General features: G+C 34.5%; 4 protein-coding genes across 8 annotated transcripts; 2 read left to right on the top strand and 2 right to left on the bottom strand.

Annotated features, from left to right (window-relative positions):
• Positions 1 to 54: 54 nt before the first annotated feature.
• On the bottom strand, positions 55 to 2,922 carry LOC105648428 (keratin-associated protein, putative (DUF819)). Its single transcript, XM_012234807.4, has 6 exons — positions 2,164 to 2,922; positions 1,815 to 2,041; positions 1,621 to 1,731; positions 1,292 to 1,447; positions 743 to 984; positions 55 to 558 (listed from the first exon to the last, which is right to left on the bottom strand). The coding sequence occupies exons 1-6, from the start codon at positions 2,481 to 2,483 to the stop codon at positions 235 to 237; spliced, it is 1,380 nt and encodes a 459-aa protein (XP_012090197.1). The 5' UTR covers positions 2,484 to 2,922; the 3' UTR covers positions 55 to 234.
• Positions 2,923 to 3,075: 153 nt separating this feature from the next.
• LOC105648427 (RNA-binding protein-like RNA recognition motif protein) lies at positions 3,076 to 5,373 on the bottom strand. 5 transcript variants are annotated; one of them, XM_089726719.1, is made up of 4 exons: positions 5,132 to 5,373; positions 4,558 to 4,623; positions 3,909 to 3,982; positions 3,076 to 3,813 (listed from the first exon to the last, which is right to left on the bottom strand). In XM_089726719.1, exons 2-4 carry the CDS (start codon positions 4,558 to 4,560, stop codon positions 3,309 to 3,311), a joined length of 582 nt encoding a protein of 193 aa, XP_089582845.1. In that variant the 5' UTR covers positions 4,561 to 4,623; positions 5,132 to 5,373; the 3' UTR covers positions 3,076 to 3,308. The 5 variants fall into 5 exon arrangements, with proteins under 5 accessions (XP_089582845.1, XP_089582846.1, XP_020540766.1 ...); XM_089726720.1 differs by having other exon boundaries at positions 5,142 to 5,373; XM_020685107.3 differs by lacking the exon at positions 4,558 to 4,623 and having other exon boundaries at positions 3,076 to 3,614; positions 3,687 to 3,813; positions 5,132 to 5,368.
• Positions 5,374 to 7,890: 2,517 nt separating this feature from the next.
• LOC105648426 (Protein kinase superfamily protein) lies at positions 7,891 to 11,705 on the top strand. The gene is made up of 2 exons (XM_020685081.3): positions 7,891 to 10,842; positions 11,239 to 11,705. The coding sequence occupies exon 1, from the start codon at positions 8,286 to 8,288 to the stop codon at positions 10,752 to 10,754; it is 2,469 nt and encodes an 822-aa protein (XP_020540740.1). The 5' UTR covers positions 7,891 to 8,285; the 3' UTR covers positions 10,755 to 10,842; positions 11,239 to 11,705.
• Positions 11,706 to 13,490: 1,785 nt separating this feature from the next.
• LOC105648425 (uncharacterized) lies at positions 13,491 to 17,497 on the top strand. Its single transcript, XM_012234801.4, has 4 exons — positions 13,491 to 13,966; positions 15,717 to 15,978; positions 16,317 to 16,384; positions 16,987 to 17,497. Exons 1-4 carry the CDS (start codon positions 13,832 to 13,834, stop codon positions 17,302 to 17,304), a joined length of 783 nt encoding a protein of 260 aa, XP_012090191.1. The 5' UTR covers positions 13,491 to 13,831; the 3' UTR covers positions 17,305 to 17,497.
• The last annotated feature ends 386 nt before the right edge of the window (positions 17,498 to 17,883 follow it).

The raw sequence follows: 17,883 nt of genomic DNA, 5'->3' as shown, positions 1-17,883 counted from the left end.
CTCAACTGTGACGAAACTTGGCCGTGTCAAATTAAATGTAATTCTGCAAGGCGATTTGTGTACTTCAAAATTTATTTGGATCAAAGCATTTTTGAATCGATGATGTACGTGTTCAGTGTAGTGACAATGAGCCTACATGTGGCTGTTTGGTTGGCTTCTTACAGTAACCATAAAGAAAGCTGCATGAAATCACATTTCGCTTTCTAAACAGATTACAGATTGGCCATACAATTTTTACATAAATTGGAGAACTGTAACTCCAAAGGCATAGCCAAGAAAAGTTGCAATGGCGATTCCAAAAATGCCAGCGAGAATACCAGGAACAACCAAAGAATTCCACCCTTTAGCTGTGGCCATTCCACAAGCAGTTGTAGGACCTCCAACATTAGCATTTGATGCCAAAAGCAATAGCTTTAGGTCAAAGCGAAATAGTTTTCCTAATCCAAGGATTACGGCAAGATGGACAGTGATCTGGACAAGAGCAAACATGAAAATGCTAGGCGCCGTGTTGATCACACTCCAAATGTTTCCACTTGCACCCACCACAGTGAAAAATACCTGTTCGCGAAAGGGAAATAAAAAAGTTGCATGAATACTGCTATCTTTTACAAGGCAAGAAGGGTAGGCTATAACACCAAAATTCAAAATACAACTAACCAAACCTCACAGGTGGAGCAGCTGGAGACCTTGAAGATAAAGAAAACCAACTAAATAGAGAATTACTGTGTAAAATTCAGCTCACCTGCATCAGAATCAAAGCTATAGCCTCCCCAGATGGTGCAAGTTGATTAAACTGGGTTGGAAATGCAGTTGCTAAGATAACAACAATGGCCGTTACAGCTGGCAAGATACCTCCTTGAATCCCAAAAAGTTTTGTGACAAAAGAACCAGCCTTGCATATAGCAAAAGAGACAGCAATAGCAGTTGCAATCTTTAGAACAGGAAGCTTGTCACTGGGCTCAGTTTCACTCTCTATTGCACCATCTATCATAGTACAATCCAAAATCATATGAAATGAATCAAGCTCATCATAAATCATTAAGAGAATGGAAAACCATCGAATGATAAAAGAAAATGGGAGATCTAAATATTTCATGGATAAATTCACTAGCATCATATGATAATAAAATGAAGCATGGGAAGAAACTGAACATTTTTCCTGCATATTATAAGGGGAAGGAAGGGCTTAAATAGGCTCTGGTTAAATATAGGACAACTGAACAAACAACTCATCTGTCAACTTAATAGAATTGCAAACAATCGTATAATATGAAGGTAGGAATTTGCGCACCATTAGTTGATACAGAAGACTCCGGAGGTATTTTTGATGCCAATGCAAACAATGTCGTAAAATATACCGCACAAATAACATTATCCGCAGCTAGTCCAGAAGCTAAAACTGATGAAGATACACCAAGAGCATCTGAAATGGCTACATAATTGACAGCTGGCAATATCAAAACTAACAATCATCAGTCATGATGAAGAGCATGGAACTCAGATAGTTTTGGGGTGCGGGTGGAAGCAGTTACTTATGTACACAGATACCTTATCATTGCAAGTATTACAAGAAATTATGCATACATGGAAACAATTCTTGAAACATTAGAATAAAAATACCTCCCCCAATATGTCTACCCATGAGAGCGGCAGCTATTTTCCAACTGTCCTGACCAAGTGATCGCATCGGCACAATCCAATATGCAACTAATGTCCCGACTGTAGTTGCAACTGTCACATAACAAAAGCAAAACAAACTCAATACTCATTATCACATAGCAACTACCAATTTGCTTCTCTACAAATTTAATTACCTGATCCTATCAAGAAAGCCAAGAGAAGCGTCCCAGTAGATTGAATCACACGACGCAAGTCAGCTCTGAACAGCAACAATGGAACTGCCAAAGGGAGCAGAAACTCTAAAACAATAGGGTAAGCTGGAGATTCACATGAAATAATCCCCAAATTGCTAGCTGCAAGTCCAACTAAGGTGCTTACTAGCGCACCGCTCAACGCGCTTCCAATCTTGGTCTTCTCCGACCTTCCAATTAAATTTCAGAGGCAGATTTAGAAATGACGCTTTATTACGTAGCAAAAGAATTAAAATCATACCCAATTGAAAAAAAATCAAATATTGTGCGAACAGAGGGATTGGATGTTTACCAGATACCAAAAGCACCCGTTGCGAAGAGAGCGGTCCAGGTGCCCCATCGATCGCCAGGAGAAATAAGAGGGAAATTCAAATTGGATCTGACTGCCACAGATCGAAGAGAACTGGAGTCTTCAGTGTACAATTCCGGAGAGAGAAAGGTATGGCTTCTATTACCTAAAGAAATTGATGAACTTTGAAGTGCTGGTGTGGCTGCCGAGGTGGTAGTTGAGACTGAATGGGCATTTTGGCGGGAACAGAAATATGATCTTTGAATCTCCGGCTTCCGCAACGGAGAGACGGATATATGCAGTAATGGAAGTTTTGACGCCATTGACCTCCAGTCCCCTACGAGGTGAGTGTGAGAGAAAGCAGGAAGCAAGCTTCCAGCGTGCTTGGAAATGGCAGAACACAAGTTTGGCTTCTATGCTGTTTCAAGCTGTAAAATGGAAGTTAAGTTAATTCAGGACTCTTGATGACTTTTCCACTCGTGTTGATAGAAAAATTCCAATCCAACGGTATAAACTCTTTTTCATCTTAAACCAAAAAATCGCCTAGAACCCTGCTAAATTTAGCATTCTCCCTTGCTAACTTCTCAAATTGATTTTTACTCCATGATTTCAAAATTATATGCGGTTTGGTTGAAAATTAAGCTTATTTGAATCCATGCTCTACAAAAAAATAAAAAATTTAGCCTATATATATGAAAAGAAAATTGAGGAAAGAGGACTTGAAGCACTGGCCATGGGACACTGCAACCTGCGCAGTACTAAATGTACTTGAAAATGAAGCCAGCCAGCTTCGCCCTGAGCTCCGAAGCCCAAAACAAGTCAAAATCATTGTACCTCCAGAAAACCCTGAAATTATAGATTTATATTTAAAAACAAGAAAACATTTTGCCGTCACTATTAATAATAGCATTTCAATGAAATCCCAAATCCTCAATTCAATTTTCATCATCAGGGGCTATTGTTACAAGTCAATTACGATAAGGAACGCAGCAGAGGCAAGGAAATTCAGGCTAAAGAATGATCATTGAAGTTAATATATTCATCTCTGCACCCCCTCCCTAAAGTAGGCACATCAAATTGTGCTCAAACTAATGGAACCTGAACATACTTGAAAGATAACCATATTCTTTTTTCAACATCTTTATTCATCATTTTTCGCTAGATGAAAGGTCATGACTATCATTACAAGAGATGCTGTCGGCTTGCTTCTGCTTCTTCACACTGGAGCCCTCTTCTTCCAACGCTCTCAATTTGTTCTTTATTGCAGCTATCTTGGCACTTCGACTCATCTGCCCTGAAGTGCCACCAACAATACCTGTCTTGTTCATCTCACCTACTGCTCTAGAAGAATTTTGTGCCACTTCCTCCATGCATTTCTCACTCGCAAGGCGAACGACCAAAGGGCGGCCACAGGCCAATTTCCCATGCATCTTCTCCTTGGCCAATTTAGCTTCCTGCATGCTCACTTTAAATGTGGAAATCAGGAATTTGTCTAAATGTAAAGACAAAAGATGCAGATAAGTTACCTCTTTCGTGCTAAACTGGATAAATGCAAAGCCCCGTGGTTCTCCACGTTTTGGACCACGAGTATGCCATAAGAAGTCTTCAGATACAATCTTGCCATACGGAGAAAACATCTTTATCAGAGCAGCCCTGAGGAGAAAAAGAAACATAGCTAATAAGACCAGATTATATCATATAAATGGTGGTTTTGCAATTGTGGAGGCAACATCTATCAATTTCCTTACTCTGTTATTCTCAAGTCCAGGTTACCAATATAAAGTCTGCTTTCAGCCTTCTCATCAATGAAACCATTTGGATCCTGCATCCAGTTATGACAACCAACACAAAAATGACGAAATCACATGATAAATCATATGAGACAGTGAAGTATTTTTCAGAAAGAACAACATGTTTCTAACTTCCCCTAGCTCAGAAGGTCCTTTAAAAATTTAAAACATTACAAGACACATGTGTATTGATATTTTGGGTTCCACAGCTTTAGCAATTACTCAATAAACAGAGTTTGTTCCCAATTGTAAACCAGCAAAACTTATCAGATACTCCGCAGCAATTTAATAGATGGTACCCTATTGTATGGCTTTTTATTCAATGTAGACAAAAGACCATGTGCAATGTATGGTAAGGTTAAAAAGCAATTTCAGTTGTCTAGAACTACCAAAATTAACTTTGGAATCATATAATCATAAGATGCAGACATAGACAGAGGAAGATCTTTAAAGCACAAATCAATATTACTGCTGTTCCAGCATCCATCAATTAATAGGTCAAGAAATCCAGCATCGCCAAGTAAATAAAGACAACTCAAAATTAGAAAAGAATGAGACTCGGAGGCTAATCATACATAAGCAAGTTAATGTTAAAACTGAATTTTACCATATTGGTTTTCGACGCACAAGCAAATAAATTTTAGCACTTCAAATCATCACAGTCTGCAGGAACCTGCATTTAAATAGATGTTACAAGAATAGCAATAATTCTATTAAACCAACGGCAGATTATACTCGAGCAAACCTTACATTGGCCCTTTACAATAATTAAACAAAGTTATGATCATCATGCAGAAAAACAAAAAGGAAATGCTATCAAGCAAAAAACAGAAGCACGCGTTTCAAATACGCTATGATGGAATTTGAATTCTTATACGATGTTAGTAACAAATCGTTAAATCAGAACATTCCAAAATAATATGGACTAATTGCTACCATTTCAAATAACTAGAATTCACTTCAATTAAATCAGAGAAAGTTCAATTTCTACAGAGACGTGTCCTAATTGGAACTATATTATGTCCTTCGCAGATGACTATAACTCTGTATAAGTATGTATATTTTCTGTTCATTGCCACTGACGTTCGCAGTGACAAAGAGATGGGAAATAAGAGCGTCAAACAAAACCTAGAAATTGGAACAGAAAAAATAAAATAAAAATCTGAAAAGAAAAAAGAAACCTTAGCTTACGCAAAGATTGATGATTCCGTCTCGATGTTACGCTGCTTTGTGGTTCTCTGGCGATTGGAACTAGTTAAAGATGATCCAAACCGAGCGCGGGAGTGCTTAGATTGCCGTTCATCAGGAGAGAGAACGAAACTGAGAGAACGTTCTTCCGATTGGTTTACCGACGCGACGCATCAAGCAAACCGAATAGACGTACTATGAAGCTTTCAGACGACATCGTATGGAATTTGCATCAACAATAAAATTTTGATATTTTATTTATATTATTTTACTGTTTTCTTTTTTTTTTTTCCAAGAGTTTATTTTTGTTAGTATAAGTTATTCGTCTTATATTCACAATAATTTAAATCAAACTATTGGAACCTTTAAAAAAAAAAAATCAAACTATTGAATCATGGTGAAGTCAATTTTTTTTTTCATTAGAATTTAATTATTGATACTTTATAGTGGTTTGATAAACAAATATATGAATTAAATTAATATATTTTAAAAAGAATAATTATAATATCGATAGAAGCATTTAACTATAGATGTACTCATCAAAACAAAATCCTTATGTATTAATAAAATAATTACAAATTGAAAATAGGTGAGATAATATAACATGATTTCTTCTTTTTTAACCATAGATCTCGAGTTTAATATTAAATTCCTTTAAACACTCAATAGCGATTTGCTCGGACCTCGGTGTGTATATTTATATTAACCAAATTAATAATGATAATTTATTAAATAATTCTAAACCAATTTAAACCATATAAAATATACTCAAGCCAACAAAACTTATAAAAATGGTTCAAGTTAGCTGGCACTTTGAAATATACTCATTATTATAAAAGAAACAATAAAAAATAACTCCATATTGATAAATTTTTAATGAATAATAAAGTATTTGTATTATTATAAACATAAAATTTTGAGTATGAAAAAATTAAATTATCTATAATACATGACTTATTAAATTAGAAAAAAATTTGACTAACTTAAATGCACATGAAAAAATATTATATTTACATATACATATTTCGATTCGAGTTAGGTGATTTTAACTTTAAAATTATAAATCGAACTAATATTTCAATTTTTTATATTTTCAAATTAAGCCATCAACTTTTTAAAATTGATTTGAATTAATTTGAATAGTTTGAATCATTTATGTACGCTTCGTGAAAAGTCCTTAAGAGAGATATTTGCACATCATCAAATTTTACATGTTCAAAAATAAATGAAAGAATTTTCTCGCGTTCATTTCTTTACTAAATTAGATATATGAATTAAATTAATATCAACTTTGGACTAATTAGATATTTGACAATTTAATAACGAAATTCAAAATCTATCTATTTTATTTCAGTACAATTGGGTGAATTAGCTTAATTATATATAAAATTATACTATTATATATCATAGATGTTTAGCAGGACGTGAACGATACCTGTAGGATTCCAGCTCATATTCGCAGTAGATACACGAAAGTGATGTCCACTATGTATCACTCTTCATAGAAACTGCAGTGGTGCTCACGAGTGCGTGAAGTGCTGGACGGCTGGACCTACAGCAACAAGCATTGGGAGCACCCGCTCGCACTGCGCTAGCATTCCGTATACGTGCAAGGTTACCATGCCACCATTTTCGTTAGCGCCACGTCACGCTTGAATCAGGACAAATGATGGCACCAATTGTCAAAGTGTGTCGTATCGCATGAGATCCAACGTCCAAGATTAAATATTTATTTAGAAATTAATCAACGGATATGGACAAATTAATAAATAATATTTTAATCTGGACCTATGTTTTTTAACTATTAATGATATTTAAATAAATTTAAATTTTATCGTAATCGGTTAGGCACGGGAGTCTATTTGAAGGAGGGTGGAGATCCAACAAAAAAAAAAAAAAAAAAGGATAACGCGTTCTCTGCCACATTTGCAAACTCTACCGTATTTGCAAATCAACAAAAAAAACAATCTCGGAGCAGTTCTTTATTCTCGGAGTAGTTCGTTGTTCGTGCTTCTACGATAGTAAACTGGTGACACAAATAAGTATTCGATCCACCCAATGCATACTGAAATATTGAATGGTTATTTTTTAAAAATATTTGAGAAATTTCTTCCAAGTCCAGTTCATTGAAAAAAAAAAATCAAAAGGGCACCTCCCATTTTTATTTTTAGGCATGAATTTTATTGCTGCATTCCACAAGGAGTTCAAGCACAACTAGATGCATTGGAAATGAGGATTTTTTTTATGAGATAGTATATTTTATGTAAGATCTAAATTATATAGAAATGTGATGTTATAATTATAAATCTGCTGAGATTAAGCAATTGTTTATATAATTATAATTTTTAAATACTTAAGAAATTACTTAGGGCAATCCAACTCAATGCAAGTGAAGTAATTCATTAAAAATAATAAAAGTTATAAAACAAAAAAAAAAAAAAAAAGGAAAAGTAGGAAGTTGTAAATTCAAAAGCTTCTGATCATAAAAATTTTTACTAATTTGGTTCTTATAAATGTTTTATTTTGTCAATAATAAAAATAAAATGGAAAGAAGGAAAATCGAATCTGGACATCAAGTTTGCTGGCCAACGCAAAGCATCATTTGCAGTAGGAAATGAAAGAATTGATACGCATGTTTCATGTTTTTACTTTTTGACATTGCACTTGGCTTGGTTTATAAAAAAACTCCTTAACTTTAGTGGGCAACTTTGTATCAAGAATAGGCTCCAAGATAATAATGTCAACTTTTGCAAATCACATGGTTTCAACTACCCAAACGAGCTTGTTTAAATGCAATGCAAGATTATTTTTTAACAGTTAGTGGTATTAGCAGCTTTACAAAGTTGGGTGTATTTCCTAATCAAGTTTAACACTGCTGGTTTATTACATGTGCAAGTAAGAATTGGTTTGTCCATGGTTTATTTTGCAATGTCTTATCCAATGGGGAAGCAACTAATGCGAACGGCCTAAAGTCACCATTAAACTTGAACCATCAAGCCCCAAATGTCAAAAACGAGTGAAGTGACTCTGTTCCTTCACATCCAAATCCATCTTTAACAGTCTACAATTATCTCTTGTCTACTTCATGTCTTAAAGAGGCGAAGTCTCTGCGTTTATTCTCTTGAAGGAAACCCAGATTCTCCTTCAATGGAAACTAAGTTATTTTACTTTCTCTTTCTAATTTTCCTCTTTTTCCTTGGTTTATCTTCCTCCTTTACTCCCACAGATAATTACCTTATCAACTGTGGCTCATCCACCAACACGTCTCTCTATAACCGAATTTTTGTCGCGGATTCTTCCAACCCCTCTTTTCTCTTACCAAGAAGGTCTATTTCACTGGCTGACCGGAACCCATCGCCAAATTTGCCCGCTTTGTACCATACAGCGAGAGCTTTCACCTCTGCTTCCAGCTACAAGTTCAACATCAAGAGGAATGGGACTCATTTGGTACGTTTCCATTTCTCGCCATTCGCAGATCAAAGTTTTAATTTATCAACTGCAACGTTTAGCGTTTTTGTTAACGATAATATGGTGTTGAGTGATTTTAGTACCCAAGTTCTTGTTCTTAAAGAGTATATAATGAGAATAGATGATGCAGTGCTTGAAATTTTGTTTAGTCCTGTTGGTGGTTTTGGATTTGTTAATGCAATTGAAGTGTTTTCGGCTCCAAAGGATTTTATTATTGATTATGGAGTTCGGCTGGTTAGTGCTAATACAATTGATGAGTACAAGAATCTTTCTTCGGATGTCTTAGAGACACTTCACAGAATTAATGTTGGAGGTTTAAAATTGACTCCTTTTAATGATACTTTATGGAGGTCGTGGATACCTGATGATGATTTTCTTGTTTTAAAATCTGCTGCTAAACGTGCAGTTACTACTCGTACTCCTAATTATCAGAGCGGGGGTGCCAGTCCAGAGATTGCACCTGATAATGTGTATATGACTGCACAGCAGATGAATAGGGATAATACAACCTTGTTAGGGGCAGCATTCAACATTACATGGAAACTTCCAGTTGGTTCGGGTGGTGTTAAACACTTGGTTCGATTGCATTTTTGTGATATCGTCAGTACTTCACTTAACCAATTGTACTTTGATGTATACTTGAATGGCTACTCTGCTTATAAGGATCTTGATTTGTCTTCTCTCACGTTCCATATGCTTTCATCTCCGGTCTTCATAGACTTCATTGCAGATTCTGATGATTCTGGGGCTATGCATATAAGCGTTGGACCCTCAGCTGTAAGCACTTCTATGAAAGTCAATGCTATTTTGAATGGGATAGAGATTATGAAGATGATAAATGTTCCTGGTTTACAGAGTGGATCCAAGAAAAGACATATTTGGATTGTGTTGTTGGGTTCAATTCTTGGAGGCCTTGTTTTATTGACTCTGGCTGTTCTTGCAGTCATTTTTGTATGTAAACGCAAGAAGCAGAAGAAACCAATGGCAAGCAGGACAGAGAGTGCAGGTTGGACACCTTTGCGCATATATGGAGGCAGTTCTCACAGTAGACTGTCTGAAGTGACAGTTAATGCATCTCCTGGCGCAAATGGGTATCACAGTTTGAGGTTCCCTTTTGCTGATATAAGATTGGCCACTAACAATTTTGATGAGATTCTAATTATTGGTTCAGGTGGATTTGGTATGGTTTACAAAGGGGTTCTCAGAGACAACACAACGGTTGCTGTAAAGAGGGGTGTGCCAGGATCTAGGCAGGGACTTCCAGAATTCCAGACAGAAATAACAGTTTTATCCAGGATCCGTCACCGTCACCTTGTTTCGCTCATTGGTTACTGCGAAGAGAACTCAGAAATGATATTGGTTTATGAGTACATGGAACGGGGGCCACTGAAGAATCATTTATATGGTTCAGGATATCAACCTTTGTCATGGAAGCAAAGGCTTGAAATATGCATTGGTGCTGCAAGAGGTCTCCACTATCTACATACAGGTTCAACACAAGGCATCATCCATCGTGATATTAAGTCTACAAATATTTTGCTTGATCAAAATTATGTGGCCAAGGTAGCTGACTTTGGACTTTCAAGATCTGGCCCATGTCTCAATGAGACTCATGTGAGTACTGGTGTCAAAGGCAGTTTTGGTTATCTTGACCCAGAATATTTCCGGAGACAGCAGCTGACAGATAAATCAGATGTTTATTCATTTGGAGTTGTGCTTCTTGAGGTTCTTTGTGCTAGACCCGCTGTGGACCCATTGCTTGCGAGGGAACAGGTAAATTTAGCTGAATGGGCAATGCAGTGGCAGAAAAAGGGCATGCTTGAGAAAATTATTGATCCCAATCTTGTTGGACAGATAAATCGAAGCTCTCTAAAGAAATATGGAGAAACAGCAGAGAAATGTTTGGCTGACTACGGTGTTGATAGGCCAACTATGGGTGATGTGCTATGGAATTTGGAATATGCACTTCAGCTTCAGGATTCTGGACGATCAGGAGAACCTCGTGAGGCTGGCAATATAAATGCTCAGGAGCTCTTAAAACCATCAATGGTTCTTCAAGGTTCATCAAGCAGAGACAACGGTGATGCTAATTCAGACATAACAACCAGCGATGTTTTTTCCCAGTTGATGACCAATGAAGGCAGATAGTATTATAAAATAACAGAGACAGCGGAAATACTCTTGAAGGCACATTACATGTTACTCCCAGAAAATTTCAATTTGAAATTACTTGGAGGTGCATATCCAAAATTTTATTTTTCTTACCATCTTTCTTTCTCTCGCTTCTGAATTTTATTAGTTGTCCCTCATGTTGGTTTTGTCACAGTGAATACTGAAATATGATTTTGGCTAAATGCTGCTATACTATGTATGTATATTGAATTAGTAAACCTTAGAATTCTTATAAACACTTTTCTTGTACCCTTTCATTTTCCTATAGCTTGGGATTCCCTTTACTTCCTGATTGTAATGAAATGGAGACCAAACTAATCTTATTCTAAAATTTGATGAAAAATGATATAAAAAATCTATTTGCTCCCCAAAAATAAATTGTTAAGTCCTAAAAGATCCACTGATGCTTGCTTTAATTATGCTATGTAATTCATATTGGATACTTTGTCTATGTCTGCAGGATTCTGATATGCTGAAATGATAATGATAAGTAGTCCAAAACCTCAACCATTACGGTCGTGGTTGTGCACCGCATTACATTCAATATCCAGCAACTTCTTATGGATCATTCACCTTCAAATTATTAGTTGATGCGTCAAGTAATTACGTTCTTCAAACTTATGGCCATCAGCATAAGCCATTGCAGCCTCATGGCTCATCCAACCTTGTGTGGGGATGCAAAAGGAAATGAGCAGTGAGGGCACTTTTGAATTTTTTTTTTTTTTTTTTTCTTTTTCACGAGTTTTCCAAGATTTGATTGGTGTCCAAATTGATTGTTCTTGTTTTTACATATATAAGGCGTAGATAAATCATTTTTAATGCGTTAAAAATGTCACATGATTTAAAAATCATAGATAGCTCGACCCATTCACATTATTGTACTTTTCTTTTCCTGTGTGTGTATATATATAAATATTGCATTATTTATATCTCACGCCTAAATGTCAAAAATCAAAAAAATGAATGAATGAATAATGATAAGTTTTTGACCACGTATGTTGCGTGTTAGTTTTCATTATATAGTTACTCGTTTTTCCTTTAAATATGATTGATTAGCTTTTTCATATATATATAATAAAAATGATAATAAGTTATTGAGAAAAAAGATAAATATATTTACCTTTTTATTTAATATTTCATTGTAAAGTTTATAATATGAATGTAAATAAAATGAATGAATAATATAAAAAATAATAATAAAATGATGCGCAAAAACAAAAATTTTGATTAAAAGAAGATGGGAAATATAAATAATTATAATTCGAGTAAAATAATATCTCTAATAAATAAGAAGTAAAATGATAGGAGAAAAGCCTTTGACATAAAAAAATAATAAATCCTATAGCCAAAAGAAAAAAAAAATTTTATTTATAAAAACAAACATATGTATTGATAATCCAGACAATAAAGTTACAATTTAATAAAACCTTTAATTCCATTTATAACTATGATTTATAAATAATTTATAATTAAGTTATTCCTCGTGATCACTATTGGAAGTATAATAAAAAATTTAAATGATAAGTGTTAATTTTTTAATTAAATTGTATTTATAAATTTTCTTATGATTATTTGCTAGAAGAGTTAGCTGGTATAGATCAGTTGATATCAATTTATTATTTATTATTTAATTATTTTATTAATAGTTTTGTTTGAATGAGTTTTAAATTTTTTAGTAACTTCAATTAATATAAAATAATTAATTTTTCATACAATAAGATAGTTTTATTAAAGAAGTTAAAATGTTAATTTGAATAATATTATTATGCAATAAATTGTTATTGCTTAAACTAATTATTTTTACCAAACCTTCATTATTTAATAACTTATTTAAATTAAATATCGCCAATAAATCAACTTGAATTCTTATATTTTTACCATATTTGATACACAACATAATTTTTATTTTTTCGAATTGAATTTTAATTTTTTACTATATTTAATATATATTACATAATTTTTTATTTTATCAAACTGATTTCTTGTTTTATAAAATTGATTTCTTTTGTTATTATCATATTTAATATATAGCTTATCTAATATATAATATAACATTTTTATTCATTTAATAAAATTTATTTTTAATGAAATTAATATAACCGATTAAAATTAAATTATATTTATTTTTTCAACTAATAAAATTAAAATCTTCAAAGATATTATATCCTTACTATGTTTAATATATATTTTATAATATATCATATAATTTCGTATTTTATTTAATAATATTTAAATTTAAATAGAAAATTAATAATATTAGATTAAAATAAATTATAGATAAAATTTTTTCAATTTTGACCATATTTCAAAACAGTTTGAAAAACAGAAAAAAAGAAAACAGTTTGAATTATTTTCAATAGTATATTTTAAATCGGTTCCACTTTCTGTCCCTTTCTTTGAGTAAGGCGGGATGCTCCTTTTGGTTTTGGATTGTTAATTTAGCGGTTAAAACTTCAAATAAAAAGCGAGGGCATACTAGTAAATACATATCTGTCGGTCGGTGTCTCGTAGTCCATAATAATTGCGCGCGTGACTGGGACCCCCTTATCCAACTCAGCCTAATCATGGTCGAAGACACTAAAGTGGCAGACAGTTGTAAAAACAATAACCGCAACATTCGTAATTTCCTGCGATCTCCAGGGGCAAATTTATATTTCGTCTTTTTCCTCCAAAAAAATATCCCAATTCATATATAACGAAATTTTAATTATATCATACAAATATTATGCAAATGGTTTATTACTGCAAAACTCTCAAACTCGAGAAAACAAAACCCAAAAGAGGGAAGATCTAAGAACCCTGAACATTTTCCTGGAAAATTAGCGTGTTACTTTCAAATTAAATTCCAGTAACAGCGAGCACGGAAAGTGAAAATTCTCTGTGGCTACAAGTGACCACAGAGAGAGAGAGGAGAAATAAAAGGAATTTGAAACGGAAGAGACTTTAGAGGAAAAAGAAAGAGAGTGAAGAAGTTTGTTTGGAATCATATATTACAAAGAGAAGAGAATAGAAAGTTTGAAGTTAGGGTTAGGTTTAGGGTTTTATTGATAAAGATGACGGATGTGATATTGCATATATATGACGTGACAAATAGTGGATCGGAGAAGACCAACAACACCATTATGCATATCAACAAGATCTTCAAGGACGGTATTGGCCTTGGCGGCATCTTCCACAGCGCTGTTCAGGTCCTTCCTCTTCTCTTTCTCTGCATTTATATATATATTTGGTTGTATACTTATGTATTTATACATTTATTGGTGTTGCTTTGCAATGTGCTGGGAATGGGATCTAGGGTTTTTATCTGGTTATCAACTGGTATGCATGGAAAATGAGTTTTTTTATAGGAACTTTGCTTGTGTTCTATGTTGATTCGATTGTATCAGTTGTGGAATATTCTGCCACTGCAGGTGAGATCTAAGTCTTTGGTTTCTGTACTTAAGATCAAGACTTAATAAATTCGCATGTGGAATCCTCATTCAGTTAAGAGAACAGTACCTAGGACTCATTCGTGGAAGTTTAGTGAGAGCTAAAATGTGTACTAGGTTTCTAGTTTAACAGAACTTTTGAGTTCTTTCAAGAGTCTTATGGACCTTCAAAAACTTTGCGTCAGGTGTCATTCAAGAACTAGGCGTTTGTTTTGCGTAAGAAAACTTGCTGCCATGGAATTAGCTGTGTGCTATTTGGCTTCTTGCTTTATGCTTGCTATTTTCTGTCTTGAATTTTTATGCATATAAGGTTGATAAATTCTTAACACTAGACAGAATCTCTTCCCCTTTCACTACATAGATGGTTTATTATTGTAGGCTTTGTAGCAGTAACACCAAGCCTTTTTCATTACCTCCTCTTGTTTTTCCCTCATCTTGTACATCTCTATTTTATTTTTTACTTTTTCTAGTTCAGTTATCTCCTATATTTCTTCAAAGTTGGCAATTTCATTCTACTCAAAGATGCTATCATAGAATTAGCATTTTGAAGAAGATGTGTGTGAATTTTACATGGTGGCATCAATATCATAACTGTATTCTTAATTACTGTCTCTTGTAACTTCCATTATGATCTAGTTTTAGTGAATTCCTTTTCCTTTAACCTAATAAGTTTGTGGTTTCAATCTAAAACCATTGAGTGCAAATCCATTTCTTTTGTTCTGCCGATTAATAATTTTCATGAACAGTGAAGTTCAGACCTGCTGGTATTTTAATATGATATGGAACTTTGAGTCTGAGTTTGGTTTGAGGATATGATCATCTTCTTTACTGACATGGCACATTAGAGATGATGTTGATAGGGAAGGAACATATTTGTCTCCTATATGATTCTGGTTTTTCTTGTTTGATTGTTCATTTTATGCATTTATTTTATAGCTGAATGCCGCCAAAGAATTCATGTGGCATACTGTTTGTAATAGGGTTCTTTCAAAGTTGTTCAGAATTTGATTTAATCAGTGGAAAGGCCTGGTTTTGTCAAGATGGAAGGCTACCAAGTCATGTGCAAATGTGAAGAAATTTCATTCATACTGTACCCTGCAATGTCTTTGAGGTCACTTCACCTCTTGATTTTAGTTGGGGATAAAAGTTAAAGGAATACTTTAGTATTGAAATATGGATTCAAAAGAGTATGCAACTAAATTTTGACGAAAGTAAATAGATTTTCTTGACAGATGATGTTCCTTGATGAGTCCAAATCCTCACCTGACTCTATAAAATGTTGCTTCGAATTGTTTCTCACACTTTTTGGGTTGCATGCCTTAACATCACATGTTGTGCAGAGGCCCCTTATTTCTTCACTACATTATGCACTTCTAATTTCCCATTGGCCATTCATGTTATTTTTTCTCCTTATGTTTCTATTCGTTATTCCAATGTTTTTATATTATCAAATGATGCTGAACGGTAATGCATATCGCTGCAATAAATTTGTTTGACATATATATGACAGGTTTATGGAGAGGATGAATGGTCTTTTGGGTTTTGTGAACATGGAACTGGAGTTTTTAGTTGCCCTTCTGGAAAGAACCCAATGTATACATATCGTGAGAGCATTGTGCTTGGAAGAACAAACTTTCCTATCTATAAAGTGAACCAGATACTGAGGGAACTGAGCAGAGAATGGCCTGGAAGTGCATATGACTTGCTAGCCAAGAACTGCAATCACTTCTGTGATGAGTTTTGTGAAAGGCTTGGTGTGCCAAAACTTCCAGGTAAGCATTATTTTTCATTAAGTTTAGCTTATCTAATGTCTTGCTAAACTCGGGGGTAAGTGATTGTTCATTTCCATTGCAACTTTGCCCAGGTTAGGTTCTGGTTAGCTCTATTACTGGTAGCTCATGGAGCTGCTCAAGGCTTCTTTATGATTTGCCTACTTCTGCAGTTGTTAAATTACCTGCTTTACCAAAACACTAGAAGTAAATTTTGATTGTCTGCGTCTTTTGTTTGATTTTGTACTCTGTTACTCATTCTTTTATGATTTAATAATTAACCTGTGGTGTTAAAAGAACCTTGTTTCAACTGGTGCATGTTCTTATGGTTTCTATAACAGGTTGGGTTAATCGTTTTGCCAATGCTGGTGACACAGCCTTGGAAGTAGCGGGAAATACAGCTTTACGGGTGAGATGTGCAATTTCTTCTTGTATTTGGCCAGGATTATCTTGCTATACTCCTTGTTTGTTGTAACAAGAAATAACCAAATGATTCCTTTTCACATATGAGCTCCCTGAACCTCTTGAAACATATTTGCTTTTTAAATAACCAAATGATTCATTTTTAAGTGGTGACTTTTGTTACTGCAATTTGTCTTCTGTTCAATGCACTTTAAATAATACTTGATTTTTTTAGCAAACATCTTGATGTGTTTCCTTTTAACTTTTCTTTTTAATTATTTATCATTTTTCCTTGGAAAGAAGTATAAAACTGTTATTTTGGTTTTAATCATACATGCACTATAAGTTGTAGCTCAAACGTTTTGCTCTCTGCTTGAGTTTGTGTATGGTGGTTTTAGGTTAACTACTATTTCACTATTCCTTAGATTTTGTCAACCGCTCATGCTTAATGCTTTCATTTTCTTATGTGCATGCATTCCTTCCTTGGTTTCCAATTAGCCTGAAATGTGGATTCTTAGTCAGACTGTAATATGCCGATAAATCCTTACTTGGCTTTTGACATTGTTCAGTGTGATTAAACTTTTTCTTGGCGCGTGTGCATATTTGCAGTTAAGACAAGCCAAGGCAGAGATTGTATCAGCTAGCAAAGTGGCATACCGTTTCCTTATAGGTGTTGCTTCGAATAATGGGTCTGGTCCTGATTCACCTGGCAATTCAAACAGAGGGACCCCTAGATTCCAAGCAGCTTGGTTTAAAAACCTTATTACTTCTGGTGCCAAACCATCTAGTAGTACAGACGTAGATCATCAGGATGAAGATGTGCTGCTTCGGCAGCAACATGACCAATCAGATTTACCATCAAGGCAGAATTTTCTACAACGGGAACCTGAACTCTCATCGCAGCAGAATTTACGGCATGATGTATGAAGAAAGCCTTTTGTGAAAGCAGTGTTGCTAGTTGTACCTGTCGAAACATGCAATAGACAATTACAGTCATTCGTTGTGTATCACTGTAAAGTTTGTTTTTGCCTTTTCCGACTGAATATTTGGTGATGGTGCTTAGAGGATGATAAGTACATTGAAAGGGCAGTGAATCTGAAGTGTTAATTTTTTCCTTGCACGTCATGGTCAATTTTGAGAGCTTCAAAGCTTTCATGCAACCCTATGGGTGATTCTGTATCTTTGTAGCACATGCATGCCTCGCTGCCTCCAGAAAATATTCGTTTTTCTGGAGAATGTAGGATTTTAAGATTTCATAGATCATCGAGATGTAGAATTAGAATATTCTGGTTTGTGACATTCAGTTTAAACATGTTTTTATTTGCAAACTTCATCATTTGTTGCATCCCTACAAGTTACAGTTCCGGTTGGCTGTCAAGAATAGATGCCAATTGCCAAGCTGGCTGTTGCCTGCCCGATGCCAATGATATAAAAAATACTGCAAGTCAAAAGCGAAGCGGATCCATAGAGGCAGGGCATTGACAATTGAAGCTGCAAATTGACGTT

The sequence above is a fragment of the Jatropha curcas genome, chromosome 10 (genome assembly GCF_041381405.1).
Source record: "Jatropha curcas cultivar XTBG-Jc1 chromosome 10, XTBG_Jcur_1.0, whole genome shotgun sequence".
NCBI lineage: Eukaryota > Viridiplantae > Streptophyta > Magnoliopsida > Malpighiales > Euphorbiaceae > Jatropha > Jatropha curcas.
Note: the sequence above shows the minus strand (reverse complement) of the source record. Positions and strands in the feature narration are given on the sequence as shown.

Coding starts and splice junctions, on each gene's coding strand:
- LOC105648428 (XM_012234807.4), bottom strand. CDS start 2,483: ATGGCGTCAAAACTTCCATTACTGCATATATCCGTCTCTCCGTTGCGG. Junction 1,732..1,814: donor GGCTTTCTTGATAGGATCAG/GTAATTAAATTT, acceptor GTTATGTGACAG/TTGCAACTACAGTCGGGACA. Junction 1,448..1,620: donor GGGTAGACATATTGGGGGAG/GTATTTTTATTC, acceptor TGATATTGCCAG/CTGTCAATTATGTAGCCATT.
- LOC105648427 (XM_089726719.1), bottom strand. Junction 3,814..3,908: donor CTGGACTTGAGAATAACAGA/GTAAGGAAATTG, acceptor TTTTCTCCTCAG/GGCTGCTCTGATAAAGATGT.
- LOC105648426 (XM_020685081.3), top strand. CDS start 8,286: ATGGAAACTAAGTTATTTTACTTTCTCTTTCTAATTTTCCTCTTTTTC.
- LOC105648425 (XM_012234801.4), top strand. CDS start 13,832: ATGACGGATGTGATATTGCATATATATGACGTGACAAATAGTGGATCG. Junction 13,967..15,716: donor TCTTCCACAGCGCTGTTCAG/GTCCTTCCTCTT, acceptor TATATATGACAG/GTTTATGGAGAGGATGAATG. Junction 16,385..16,986: donor CGGGAAATACAGCTTTACGG/GTGAGATGTGCA, acceptor GCATATTTGCAG/TTAAGACAAGCCAAGGCAGA.